Here is a 15129-nt window from a genome sequence, read left to right as displayed (position 1 = left end):
ACTGAAATACTGACTTAAGATCTCTTGCTACAACTGTACATTCTAGTTTTAAAATCAGTAAGCATACATGTAGACCTTTGCTAGAGGTGTTTGTAAATTGCTCAGCGGTAAGAAAATTGCATAAATCACTGCACTAGTTTTCTTTACTTAAAAAAAAAAAGAAAAAAAAGAAAATGCTTACTTTGCAGGTATTTCCAATTCAATCTTCCCTATGTTTTTGAACACAGAGGTAATTTCATCACAGTTCATGAGAAATCTAAAGTAAAAGAAGAATGATATCAGGGAGGTCACCCAAAGGTTTAAATCAATCTGACAATTCACAAATATTATATTAACTAATTAGTGAAGTCCTATAGGGTCTGAAGCAATGTGAAGAAACAGAGATCAATTCAGTTTTCCATTTCTCCAGTTTTAGCCAAGAAAAATTACCAATGACTAACACACTGATGACAGCTCTCTAATGGTAGACTTGGTTGCTCATTCACCTTTACACATAAATATATTATGTGGTATAATCTGATTTCCGAGCATTCCTTTACTACTTCTGCATCTATTTGGTGAGTTTCTATATCAATGCCTAACACTGTTCCACAAATAATCCTTAGGGTAGTGAAAATATAAATTATATTCTCCAATAACAATCCTCAGGAACTAAAGTGTACTCAAAGCCCAAGTATTTAAACCTTTCTTTGTTTCTGGCTTACATCAAAATGAAGCCACTATTTCCACCTCCTGCCAAATCAAAATTGACAAATTAATACAGGGAAAAAAAATCTTAAAGTTTTTATATTCAATTTTCTGGCTAGTCTCAGAACTCTCAAAATCTGATTCCTATCATATAGCAGGAAGTAGGCTAACAGAACTGAAAATAAAGATTTCTGACTATTTCCTTGATCAAGAGAGGGACAGCAGCACCCAAATAAAGATGCGACAGTCAGGACTGTGGCTCTGAAGCTGTACCAGCTTTAAGTTGGAGTTGCGTATTATTTGCTTTCATTTCTGTTAGAAAATTCATGGCCAGGGGCCACTGAGATTTCATCTTGAGCAGCCCATGTGGGAGCCCAGCATACACGAGGGGCAGAAGAGTGGACATTTGATTGGAAAAAAATTTAAGTTACTCACTTTTATACAGTGTATTACTACTTGATTATTATTTATTAGGGCTGTCAATTAATCGCAGTTAACTCATGTGATTAACTTAAAAAATCGTGATTAAAAAAATTAATTGTAATTCATCGCAGTTTCAATCGCACTGTTAACAGAATACCAATTGAAATTATTTAATATTTTGGATGTTTTTCTACATTTTCACATATATTGTATTCGGTGTTGTAACTGAAATCAAAGTGTGTATCATTTTTTATTACAAATATTTGCACTGTAAAAATGATAAACGAAATAGTATTTTTCAATTAATCCCATACAAGTACTGTAGTGCACTCTCTTCATCATTGTTACATAATTGCACTCAAAAACAAAACAATGTAAAGCTTCAGAGCCTACAAGTCATAGAATCATAGAACTGGACGGGACCTAGAGAGGTCATCTAGTCCAGTCCCCGGCACTCATGGCAGGACTAAGTATTATCTAGACCATCCCTGACAGGAGTTTGTCTAACCTGTTCTTAAAAATCTCCAATGATGGACACTCTACAACCTTCCCAGGCAATTCATTCCAGTGCTTAACCACCCTGACTGTTGGGAAGTTTTTCCTAATGTCCAACCTACACCTCCCTTGCTGCAATTTAAGCCCCTTGCTTCTCGTCCTATCCTCAGAGGTTAAGAACATCATTTTTTCTTCCTCCTCGTAACAACCTTTTACGTACTTGAAAAGGTATGTCCCCTCTCAGTCTTCTCTTTTCAAGACTAAGCAAACCCAATTTTTTCAATCTTCCCTCATAGGTCATGTTTGCTAGACCTTTCATCATTTTTGTCGCTCTTCTCTAGACTCTCTCCAATTTGTCCACATCCTTCCTGAAATGTGGTGCCCAGAACCGGACACAATACTCCAGATGAGGCCTGATCAGTGTGGAGCAGGGCAGAAGAAGAATTACTTCTCGTGTCTTGCTTACTACACTTCTGCGTCAGATGCCACCAGCAGAAGGTTGATTTTCTTTTTTGGTGGTTTGGGTTCTGTAGTTTCTGCATTGGAGTGTTACTCTTTTAAGACTTCTGAAAGCACGCTCCACACCTCGTCCCTCTCAGATTTTGGAAGGCACTTCAGATTCTTAAACCTTGAATCTACTGCTGTAGCAATCTTTAGAAATGTCACATTGGTGCCTTCTTTGTGTTTTGTCAATCTTCAGTGACAGTATTCTTAAAATGAACATGTGCTGGGTCATCAGTTGAGACTGCTATAACATGAAATATATGTCAGAATGTGGGTAGAACAGAGCAGGGGACATACAATTCTCCCCCAAGGAGTTCAGTCACAAATTTAATTAACGCATTATTTTTTAACGAGCGTCATCCGCATGGAAGCATGTCCTCTGGAATGTTGGTTGAATCACAAAGGGACATATGAATCTTTAGCACATCTGGCATGTAAATACCTTGCAACACCAGCTACAACAGTGCCATCAGAATGCCTGTTCTCACTTTCAGGTGACATTGTAAACAAGAAGCAGCAGCATTATCTCCTGCAAATGTAAACAAACTTGTTTGTCTGAGCGATTGGCTGTACAAGAAGTAGGACTGAGTGGACTTGCAGGCTCTGAAATTTTACATTGTTTTATTTTTGAATGCAGTGTTTTTTGTAAATAATTCTATAACTTTTAAGTTTACTTTCATGATAAAGAGATTGCACCACAGTACTTGTATTAGGTGAAATGAAAAATACTATTACTTTTGTTTTTTTTACAGTGCAAATACTTGTAATCAAAAATAAAGTTAAGCACTGTACACTTTGTATTTTGTGTTGTAATTGCAATCAATATATTTGAAAATGTAGAAAACATCCAAAAATATTTCAATAATGGTATTTTATTATTGTTTAGCAGTGCGATTAATGGCTACTAATTTTTTTAATTGCTTGACAGCCCTATTTATGTGTTACACATGGTGAAAGTTTGCTTATATCTTTTGAAATGCAAACACTTCTGTGTTTACAGAACAGTAAAGTCAATTTCATAGATTTTTAATACATCGATTTCACATGTACTTTTCTATTTGCTTATTTCAGAAGAATGATTCAAACTGGTGCTATTGGGCATTTTTTCATATCTATCACATAAGTCACACAAATTACTCAAGACAAGTCCATTTCTTCTATTTCTGATTATCTTAATTTGTATTAAACTTATTAAAAATAAGAGTATCAGTTTACTACTTTAGATGCATAAATACCACTGTCTCACAGTTTTTACCTTCTACTGTAACTCAGGCTTGAATAATTTACCTTAGAGATGTTCTTTCCTTCAAAGTATCCACCCTCGAGAGTTCACCCTCAACTGTCAACTTTAAGTTATGAATAACCTCAAATTTAAAAAAAGAGCAATTTCATTTTCTATTACATAAACATCAGATACATGAACAGATCCTGTATCAGGGATAACAGTCTCCAGTATTGGACAATCAGCACACGACACTTCACTTGCACATAAAATTTAAGAAATAAATAATTTTATTCTGAACCAGAACGGTGAGCAAGCAACTTAATTTAAGCCTGCCTAACCTAAACAGGCACCTGATAAGTTTTACTGTAACAAACTTAATCTTGAATTATTAAACAGGAAGATGGATCACAGTAACAGCCTAAAACTTTCAGCCAGAAGAGTAAAAACGTAAAAGAAACTGAGCCTGGCTAATCCACTGAAAGAAAATTTTACAGTGGATTAATTTAACTACCTGATTCAAATCACAACAGGGTCTTAACGAGGGTGTCATTTTTAACTCCTTTGCTAGCCTCATGGAGCCATTCAAGTTGTTTCTCTTCTCTTCAATGTACTGCTTAGCTTTTATGATGTTGGCTACATAATTATCTGTGTTCTTCACTAATTCTGCATGCAACTTCCTTTTCCTATATTAGAAACACAAAATGAAAGATTATATTTCAGAATTTAGTAATCCCTAAGCATTGCAATAGTACAGACTGAACTAAAGCTGTAAGCATAATTGCGTCACAACCCTGCCACAAATAAACTGGCTACTTTCACACTGGAGTTGGATTTTCCTCGTATGCCAGCATCAGCAAAATGTGCTAGAAGCCAGAAGTTGAGTGAATTAATGTGAACTACAGTAAAATCATTAAAAAGAGTTATTTATTTAGCAGGGGCCATCTCTGGAGAAAAAAAAACAAAAAAGGAAGATTACTCACCTTGTACAGTAAGTGTGGGTCTTCGAGATGTGTTGCCCTGTGGGAGCTCAACTCTAGTTGTATTCGCATCCCTGCGCCTCAGATCGGAGATTTTAGGAAGCAGTGTCCATTCGGCCTGCACATGTGCTCTCCCTGTCTCGTTCTCTGCCCAAGGGCTATATAGGGCTGCATGAGTGAAACGCCCTCATTTCTTTCTCTACCACAGAGCTCATTGTTAAGTGCTCTGAAGCAGAGGGGAGGAGTACGGAAAGTGGAGCACCCACAGGGTCACACATCTCAAAGAACCACAGTTACTGTACAAGGTGAGTAACCCTTTCTTCTTTCAGTAGCGTCCCTATGGGTGCTCCACTCAAAACGACTCTACAGCAGTACTCCTAATGGAGGAATGGGGCTTCGGAGTTGAGTCTAATATTGAGGATAAGACAGAGGAGTCAAATATGGCATCGGATGCTGAGTCGTGTGTGACTGCATAATGGTCAATAAATGTATGAGCAGATGTCCAAGTCACTTCTTTGCATATTTCTGTGACTGGAATATTCTTGAGGAAGGCTATGGAAGTGGGAAAAAAGAGTTACCTCCCTTTCATAAGTGTTGTTCTTCGAGATGTGTTGCTCATGTCCATTCCAAGTAGGTGTGTGAGCACTGTGTGCAGAGTCAGCAGAAGGTTTTTCCCCCTAGCGTACCCATCAGGGTTGGCTGTGGAGCCCCTAGAGTCATGCCTTTATGGCAGTATATATAGGTCCCTTCCAACCTGCCGCCTCTTCAGTTCCTTCTTGCCCAGTACTCCAACAGAGGGGAGGCAGGTGGGTCTTAGAATGAACATGAGCAACATATCTTGAAGAACAATAGTTATGAAAGGTAGGTAACCGTTTTTTCTTCTCCAAGTGACTGCTATGTCGATTCTAAGTAGGTGACTGCCAAACACTCCCTAGGAAGAGGGGTCGGAGTTCACAGAGACACAGACTGAAGCATCGCTCTGCCAAATGCAGCATCATCTCTAGCCTGCTGTGTGACATAGGCGCCAACTTCTCCTGGTGCCGGTGGGTGCTCGTACCCCCCAGCCCCGCCCCAACTCCAGCCCCGCCCCACCCCCATTCCAACCCCTTCCCCAAAATCCCCGATGCAACTCCGCCCCCTCCCTACTCCTGGTGGACCCCTTCCCCAAATCCCGGCCCTGCCTCTTCCCCACCTCCTCCCCGAACGTGCTGTGTTCCCGCTCCTCCCCCCACCCTCCCGGAGCTTGTTACACCGTGAAACAGCTGGCGGCAAGCGCTCGGAGAAGCAGGCACAGCATGCTCAGGGGAGGAGGAGGAGGAGGCAGAGGCGAGCTGGGGTGGGGAGCTTGGCTGCCGGTGGGTGCAGAGCACCCACCAATTTTTCCCCATGGGTGCTCCAGCCCCAGAGCAAGTGGAAAGGTTTCTGCTTCCAAGGACTACCTCCCTAACTGAATCTGAGCATGCAAGCTCCAACGGGTTGAGCCATGGAGTTTCCATACTGTAAGGTGGAGAGACTCTAGGTTGGGGTGCTGGAGGCAGCCATGGTCTGCGTGATCAGGTCCGGAACCAGGGGCAGAGTTATAAGCATGTCCACTGACAAGTCTAGCAGCGTAGTCAACCAGCGATGATGTGGCCACGCTGGTGCTATCAAGATTAGCAATGCTTTCTCTCATTGGACCTTGAAGAGAACTTTGTGGATTACTGGGAAAGGCGGGAATACATACAGCAGGTGCCCCTTCCATGAAAGAAGAAAGACATCCACCAGAGAGCCTGGGCTGTGATTCAGGAAGGAGCAGAATTGCCAACACTTCCTGTTGCGCCATGTTACGAACAGGTCTATCAGGGGAGATCCCCACCTTTGGAAAGCGCTGAACACGACATCTGGGTGGAGAGACCACTCGTGGCCATGAAAGGACCTGCTGAAGTGATCGGCCAGTTTGTTCTGCGAGCCCGGAAGATACAAACACCTCCAAGTGTATCAAGTGTGTGATGCAGAAGTCCCACAGCCTGAGGGCTTCTTGACAGAGAGTAGAAGAGCAAGCACCACCCTATCTGTTTATATAGAACATCACTGTGGTATCGTCTGTCACTACCGATACACATCTGCTCTGTAGATAGGTTTCAAACGTCTGGCAAGCGAGGCACACGGCACGCAGTTCCTGGACATTGATGTGCAGCGGAAATTCTGCCTGGGACCAGAGACCTTGAGTCCTGAGTCCGCCTAGGTGTGCTCCCCATTCCATCACCAACACATCTATGACTAGTGATAGCGATGGCTGAGGTTTGGAGAAGGGTATTCCTGTACATATTGTTCATGGGTTGAGCCACCACCAGAGGGACTTGTGGACCTGAAGAATGAGTGTGACCAGTCTGTCTAGGTGGTCTCTGTTCGGCCTGTAAACTCGGGCTAGCCAAGCCTGAAGGGGACTGAGCCGCAGCCTGGAATGCTGTACCACATACGTGCAAGCAGCCATGTGCCCAAGCAATATTAGGCAATTCGGTGCTATAGTGGTGGGGAATCTTTTGAAATCCTCTAGGATGGCGCTCATGGTGAGGAAACAAGATTCCGGAAGAAAAGCCCTGGCCGGAGCAGAGTCTAGGAGGGCTCCGATGAACTCTATTCTTTGAGGGGGGGCTATGGTTGACTTTGCCAAGTTCAGAATGAGGCCAACCCTCATTTATTTTGAAAAGTTTTAAGATTAGTTTTACAGCTATATCAGAAAATGAATGATTGTTTGGTTATTTCATTTACCAAAGGTAACTGAAGCAGACATTTATGAAGTCATTGGGAGGTGAACTATCTCCAATTCAGCAGGTTAATCATTAATATTTGGAGGATTTTCTTGCCATGCTGTATTAGGAGATCACCACCAGACAGATATTTAAATTGTTTTATTTAACTAAAACAACAATGTTATGTATTCTGGATTTTTTTCTTCAACAGCAAACATAATATTTTAACAAAACAAGCATATGAATTTTTGAATTTAGTTAAACATTCAAGTTTTTTAAAATCAAGTTTGTTAAAATTTTTTAACTAAAATAGTTAATGAAATTTTTTTTAAAAGAAACAAAAATTAAATAGACTATGTCAGCCAAGTCAACACGAGAAACTTAAAATACTGGCTTCTGCAGCTAACTCAGTCGTCTTCACCTTCGTTTTCCTGTTTGTTCATAATCTGGAAAAGAACAACAAGCTTTCCTGCTTTTTCTTTGGAATGGTTTAGTCCAAAGGAAGAAAATAGTCTTTCTACACTGGGAGAAGAAGCTACTGCTGTTAAAAGTGAGATTATCACTTCAACAGTCTCTGAATCCAAGTGCTTAAGTGACTTCCACTTCTTTAAAACATCAGCAGCAAACATATTTCTTGAATGGTTCATCCTTAGCTCTGAAGTTTATTACAGTTGCATTATGGAGGGATGACTGCTGGATGTCTATATCATAGTCAATTCCTCTTCTTCAGCAGCAGTTAAGGTTTGACCCTGGTACCGAGTACTGAGAATATTTGCAAGAAAATGAGCTAGCGATAGTGCTTGTCCCATTCGTTTTTTTAATACTTGTAATTTAACTCTGTCATTGCATATTTCTCTTTTGAAGATCTCACTCAGTTCCTTCCAGATTTCAACAGCGTTAGAAATAAAACAGCGATCTCCCTGCATTTTGTTGAAGGCTACAGAAATAGGCTTCAGGATACTCAACATGTGTTCAACATTTCTCTGAAGCCCAATGTTGAGAACTTTGGCTGTGACAGTGCCATCTATTTTTTCACAATTTCGTTCACAAACCGTTGTCAGATTAGGCCAGTTCTTGATATAGTGCTCAAAACAGTCCACTACTGAATTCCATCGCATGTCTTGTGGGAGACTTAGCTTGGTTCCTCCCACTTTTTTCAGAGCAGCTGCTGCAAAGTGGTTGTTACAGAAGTATTTTTCAATTTCAGCAACATTAGCCTTTATTTCTGGAACACTGAAGTCTTTGGCTGGGAGGTACATCAAATGAGCACTGCAACTGTATGTTACTAGCTTGGGACTCTCTTCACTCTCTTCTAAATAATTTCTTCTCATCTTGGATACATTTGCAGCATTGTCTATGACAGTCAAGCTGCGTACTAGACATCTGAATTTTTTTTCTCAGTTTGCTCTAGCTTTTACTGCTACTCCTTGTAAGTATTCTGCTCTGTGTGCATTTCCTGATGTATCAATTGTTTCTGTAAGGAATACATTCCCTTTTTCTGTTGTCACACAAGCACATACAACAGGATCATTGTGGACATTGCTCCACCCATCAAGACTTAGGTTAACAATTTCACCCTCTAGATCTTTTGCACACTGCTCAATTACTCTTTCATACACTTTAACCTGCAATTTGCTGCAACATCTCCTCTGTTGGGTGGACTGTATCCTGGTCTTAATGACTCAACCATGTTAATGAAGCATGGGTTCTCAATCATACAGAAAGGAGAGTTTGTTGTTGCATAAACAAGCCGGGCAATTTTTTCATCAATTACCTCTTTTTGTAATCTGCTGGTTCTTATCACCAACTTATCTATGGTTGTTTCTGGATGATGGAGATTTTTTTTTCCTTTTTGCTACAGGTGATATACTGTAGCTCTGTGACATACACGATGTGACTGAAACATTGGCAGATAACTCTGAAACTATAGAAAATGATGGTGATCTTGAAGGCGGATAGTCTTCAGAATCCTGTATGTTGAGGATGGATTCTCCTAATTAAATAACTGCACTGATTTATTTTGTTTATTATTACCATACTGCTCATTTAGTATTACTCACCGCATTCAGTGACACTCAGTACTACTTTAAAGGTGAAATTGTAAATGGAAGATTGGCCTATTTCCGCTATTTATTTTTTATCACAACAGCATCTAAAATGATAGTACCATAGAGTAACAACTATCCTTTTTGCTCAAACATGAGAATTCAAGAATAGTCCAGAAGGAAAACAGGCAGTCCTTAAGAAAGAAGTATGAAATAAAAAAGTTTACCAACCTGAAGATCCTGCATGTTCCTTTCATCATCTTCAACGCAGCTTCCTCCTGAGAAGGAACACTTCTCGTGATGTTGCTTCATTCGGGTAACCAGGCCTTGCATTTCTTTGTTGCACTGTTTGCATTTTGCACGCATGCCTGTCTTACCCATAGGTAGAGGAACTTCACTAAAATATTCCCAAACTGGGTCTCTTTTACGGCCTGCTGCCATTATAGGTTTTCCCTTCTAGTGAGAGAATGGTATGGTAGATCTCAAATCAATGAAGGCTAAACTCAGAAAGACCTCAAGACTTCTGGAATATGCTGCTCAAACAATTTCACTTTTTCTTCTACTGCCTGTCCCTCCCTTCTCACATTTATCTCCAGACTTCTTCTGCTTTTCCAGATTTAGTCCGCCCCCAACAATCTTCCATTCGTTGAACTTTTTGAAACTTTGCACTTTTAGAGAGAGGTAAGGGATTGACTCTGTGTACACAAATTTGAAGAAGGACAATAGGGTTGAGGTCTCTTATTTCTCACCCTCTCTATATATTTTATTTAAACATTTTTTGCTGTTAACAAGCATATTATCCCTGGAGATACAAATCCACAGTTTGAGAACTGCAAAACTAAGCATCTCTGATGGTATCTTCTAGACTGAGCACTGAGTCCCATTGGATAGCTAGAAAGACTAACAATCTATACAGAAGTCCCTAGAACACCCTAACATTGGGTCCCTAAATCCATGAACTATTGGAACTCATTTACAAAACTGTTCTTAAACATTACATGACTATTGTCTCATACTACAGAATTAGAATTTATGATTCCTATTCCATGAGGGGATATCTTTGAGCTATAACGTATCTTAACTGAAATTATCTTTTTAAATTGGATTTTGATAGGTTTTTTCCCTCAAAAAGCATTTTATCAAAAAAATCCAATTTAAATAAAAAATATAATTGATTTTTATCCACCCTGACCACCATGCACTTGGTGATGTTGATGGTTGTGGGGCAGCGATCTCTGCTTTTGCAGTAGTCATCTTTTCTGTTGGGGTTCTTAATGCCTCTGGGGAGGAGAAACTGAGCAGACTGGAACCTGTGTGCCAACTGGTGATTTACTACATATCCTTTTTTCCAAGGTGTGTAAATTCCCAGGGAACTCAAAGTGGCTCTAGAGTCTTTTAGTGTGTAGAGGGATTCATGAGTTTTTTCTGCAATTAATTTGGATCCTTCGAATGGAAGGTCCTCCACAGAAGACTGGACCTCCCTTGGAAAGGGGAAGCTAGGAAACTCTCCGCATGATCACTGCTGTTGAGATGGAGCGGGCAGCAGCATCTAGAGAGGCATGCAATGATGTCCTTGCGAGAAGCTGTCCTTCAGCAATGATCAGCTGAAACTCTTCCCTTTTATAAGCAGGGAAATGTTTAATTTAGAATAATTTATACAGTTGTATTTTGCCATAAGGGCATGGTAATTAGCGATCCTAAGTTGTAGGGTTGCCGATGAAGATGACTTTCATCCAAATAAATCCAGTCGTTTCCGTTTCTTGTCCAAGTGTCGATTTAGTGTGGCGCTGTCTACCATATTTATTTACAGCATCAATGATAAGGGAATTCAGGGATGGGTGGGAAAAGAAAAAAATCCAGGTCCTTAGAGGGAATATTGTATTTTTTTTGTTCACTCTCTTATGAGAGCGCGATATTGTGTTCAGTGTCTGCCATATCGTTTTTGCTGGGTCCAGCAAGGCCTCATTGATAGGGAACGTGTTGCAAACAGATGTAGGATGTCAAGCAGCTTGTGTTGCGACTCTTGTTTCTTCAAGCAGAATTTGTAGCAAATCTACTACTCTGTTAATGAGATCTTGAAACTGTTTGAAGTTGTCTGCCAGGGTTGGTGGGGGAGACATGACTGCCTCATCAGGAGAGTGAAGAGGAGATGTTGGTTGTTGGAATAATGTTGGTCTAGTCTCGCTTCCTGTTCCTCAAACATATCTTGTGGATCAGAACGTCTGGCTAGAGAAGCTGAAGGAGATTGCCTTCCCCTATTCCGATGAGCAACATGGTGTCCAGTTTGCAAATGAGTTCCAATTCTGCAGTTTCTCGTTGGAGTCTGTTTTTGAAGTTTTTTTTGTTGGAGACGTCAAGGATTATAACATTCAAAAACCAGTCGGAGAACACTTCAACCTCCCTGGTCACTCAATTTCAGACCTAAAAGTTGCAATTCTCCAACATAAAAATCTTCAAAAACAGACTCCAACAACAAACTGCAGAACTGGAACTAATTTGCAAACTGGACACCATTAAATTAGGCTTGAATAAAGACTGGGAGTGGATGGGTCATTACACAAAGTAAAAACTATTTCCCCATGCTAATTTTTCCCTTATTGTTACTCACACTTTCTTGTCAACTGTTTGAAATGGGCCATCCTGATCATCACTACAAAAGTTTTTTCTCTCATGCTGATAATAGTCCGCCTTAATTGAGTAGTCTCGTTACAGCTGGTTTGGCAAACCCCATTTTTTGAAGTTCTCTGTGTATATATATCTTCCTACTATATTTTCCATTGCATGCAACCGATGAAGTGGGTTTTAGCCTACTTATGCTTAAATAAATCTGTTAGTCTCTAAGGTGCCACAAGTACGCCTCATTTTTTTTCCAAAATAGAAAATAAGATATAGATGACTAAATTCTCAAATCGGACACTGCTGAGGTTCCATCTCAGGCCAAACGTGGTTGAGAAGGAACTGAGGGCAGTTTGCCCACGCTGTGCTATATAGCCCTGAAGCAGGGAGAGCACATGTGCGGGCCAAATGGACACTGCTACCTAACATCTCTGATCTGAGGCATAGAGACGTGACTACACCTAGAATGGAGCACCCACAGGGATACTATTCCAAGAACTACTTTTGTTACTGGAAGTAAGCTTTTTAATTCTCTTTGCTATCCTTGAGAGCATGCTTAGAAATATGTCTATTCCAGCTCTTGGATATTTCCACAAACTTCAACTGAGGACTAAGAAAGTTGTAGCATAAGTTTCACTCTTAAGATAACATGTCCCATTCTGCTCTTCCAAAGAGTTCTCTAGCAAGAACAGGAAAGTTCCAATTTAAGAGACCATATGAAACACAAAATGAGGGTAAAAAACATGAGGCCATCTTTCTCTGTTTTCAAAGTTATTTGCTCTTAGTGTGTTTTGGTTCCTTGTAAACAGCAACAATATGAATCCCTCAAAATTCTGAGGTTTCTCAGGAAAGTAATGACAAAATGTAAACTCTTAAATAGCAACAAGAAAAAAAATTGACATATGCTAGTCTCTTCTAACAATTGCAAATACATAAAACATATTTCTGTGTACTTTTTAAATGTTTACTCCTGGGGTAATTCCACATGACTGTGCTCCCACAGAAAGCACCTCCATGCCCCTCCGCCCCCCCCAGAATTCCTGTGCTTCCCTGCAGAAAACAGTTGGGAAGCAAAAGGAAACCGCGCTGGGGGACGACCATGGGCGCAGTTTGGGGGTGGAGGGGGGGATTGCCCTCCCAAACACAGGTGAGGCATGGGGGGGCACATGGGGTTACATGCCACTGCCCCGCCTCATTTCTGCAAGCACAGAGCAGCCCACCTGAAGGAGGCTGCCTCTCTGTTCCGCTGATTCTGCAGCTGAATGCCGCCTCCTGGATCCTAGTGCCAGTCGTGCTTCCCTTCTGTGTGCTGGGAGCCTTCCTGTTTTCTGTGCAACAGTAGTGCCTGTGGTGGGGCTGGGTAAGGTGGGGCAGGGGAAAGAAGGGAATGGGGCAGGGGGAGGGGAACGTGGGAGGCATAGGTGCTGGAATAGGGGTGTGGGGGGTGCTGCCTGCTGCACTCCCTGGCTTGAAGTGGTTTCCATTATATACAGGGTTTACAGTTTGGTTCAATGGCTCTCAGCACCTGCACTATACACATTATTTCAGCATCCCTGGAGTGAGGGGGAAGAAAAGCTGATCGCGGGTGTGCGTGTGTGGGTGTGCGTATGCATGTGTGTGTGGTGAGCCCAGAATGTGGCATCCCCTCGGCACCAGCTAGGGCTCCCCGTTAAGCAGGCTCATCAAACCCTCACCCTGACAAGCCTTACCCCTCTACACCAGGAAACCCCCCACCCGAGGAGTCCCCCACACCCTGATTCCCACCCAACTGAGCACCTGGACCCCCACCCCATTAAGCCCCACTCTCTAGGCACCCAAACCCCTCAATGAACCCCCAGATCCCCCCTGCTAAGCCCCAATCATTTTCAACTGGCTCCCCCATAGCTTTCCACTGTCCCTGCACCCGGAACCCCCCCAACGAGCCCATGCATCCAGATCTCCCACTGAGCCACCCACACCCAGATTGCCCCACAGAGAAACCTCTCACCCCACACCTGGATTCCCCCCACACTAAGCCCCTCCACACTTGGATCCTGCTGGGCTGAGCCTGCCTACCCACACATGGCATGCCTCGCGCAGAGGGGTCAGGGCCTTGGGTGTTTCTGGAGCAGGCCTGGCCCTTGCACTGTGTCAGGGTCAGGTGCAGCCGTGCTGCCAAGTCCCTGTACTAGTGGAGGTGGAGGCTTCAGGGTGATCTCCCACCTCAACGCAGCCAGTGGCCTGTGCTCCCCACTGCCATGCTAGAGCCACATTTATTTATGGACAAATTTACAGAACATTGCAGAATTTTAAAATATTGTGTGCACAATTTTATTTTTTTTGGTGCAGAATTCCCTCAGGAGTAAATGTTGTTCATGGTTGGACAATTAATAAGTTAAGATACTATGAAATATTGTCATAGGAAGTACTAAAACTACATTAAAGACACCAATATTTCCAGTTAACTATTTTTTTTTAAATGTAATACAAGTTTGTCTTGTCCATGACATAAAAATAGTCACATTACCTTGACTGAAGAGAAGTAATAAGATTGTCAAACTTTTTATCCATAATGTCTACAATCCTGTCTTCTTCCTGCTTCGCTTTGGATTCCAAATATCCCAGCATCTATTTCATTTTTAAAAGATAACTAAATCAATGCCTAATCATTCATCGTATTTATGCAAAATAAGAAGAGAGTCATTTATAAATGTCAGAGGCAACAATCTGAAATGTGTGTGTGATTCTGAGTCAGAGCGACAACAAAGAACATTGCAGGACAAACAAATCTAGAAGAACTGAAGCTTTTGACCTGATCTATACACAGTTTCTGTACTGGTACAATATTTCAGTTAGGAGTATGATCTTCCCCCCCCAAAATAGGCACACAAGTACAACCTCTGTAATATGGATACAGCTATAGCAGTATAAAATACCTATACTGATGTAACTGAACCTACTGTAGGGGAATTGTACGGCTTTAACTATAACTGGTATAGTTAAAGAGGTACAATTTTTGTGTTGTGACATGCCCATAGGGAGGAAGAGATGAGGACAAGAGGCACACCAATGTAGGGAACAGTGCTCGGAAATAGCTGGTATGCACCAATATGCTATACAATCACCTCTTTGAAGCTACTATTTTGTTCTCTAGAATCTCAGTTTTTTAAAAAATGAAGTAAATCTCTAGCTGTTATGGCTGAATAAAAAAAAACCTCAATACCATAAACCAAATGTAGCTTGCAAAGAGTCTAGAACAAGAGCAATGAAGTGTGAACTCCAATATTTGCTATTCAGTCATTCTTTGCTCTTCTCAAATTCACACAAAATTTTATACTTCAGTCCCCTGGATGTTAACTGTCTGCCCTATTCAACCAGCAGCTTCAGGCCTAATCCAAGAGTATGACATGTCTCTTCAAATTCTCCCCACTTCCTCAGGTATTCTG

At 41.4% G+C, this 15129-nt stretch overlaps 1 protein-coding gene across 1 annotated transcript in view; it reads right to left on the bottom strand.

Moving 5' to 3' along the window:
- Window positions 1-15129, bottom strand: part of RNF17 (ring finger protein 17) — a 210234-nt gene that overhangs the window by 157685 nt on the left and 37420 nt on the right. The window contains exons 9-12 of the mRNA XM_074957887.1: window positions 14211-14311; window positions 3846-4017; window positions 3397-3473; window positions 182-256 (exon numbers count right to left, since the gene is read on the bottom strand). Of these exons, the coding sequence (XP_074813988.1) occupies window positions 182-256; window positions 3397-3473; window positions 3846-4017; window positions 14211-14311 (425 nt within the window). The remainder of the gene's footprint in view (window positions 1-181; window positions 257-3396; window positions 3474-3845; window positions 4018-14210; window positions 14312-15129) is intronic.

This window comes from Natator depressus, chromosome 1 (assembly GCF_965152275.1).
Source record: "Natator depressus isolate rNatDep1 chromosome 1, rNatDep2.hap1, whole genome shotgun sequence".
Taxonomy (NCBI): domain Eukaryota; kingdom Metazoa; phylum Chordata; order Testudines; family Cheloniidae; genus Natator; species Natator depressus.
The sequence above is the reverse complement of the archived record's forward strand: the minus strand, read 5'-3'. Positions and strand labels throughout refer to the sequence as shown.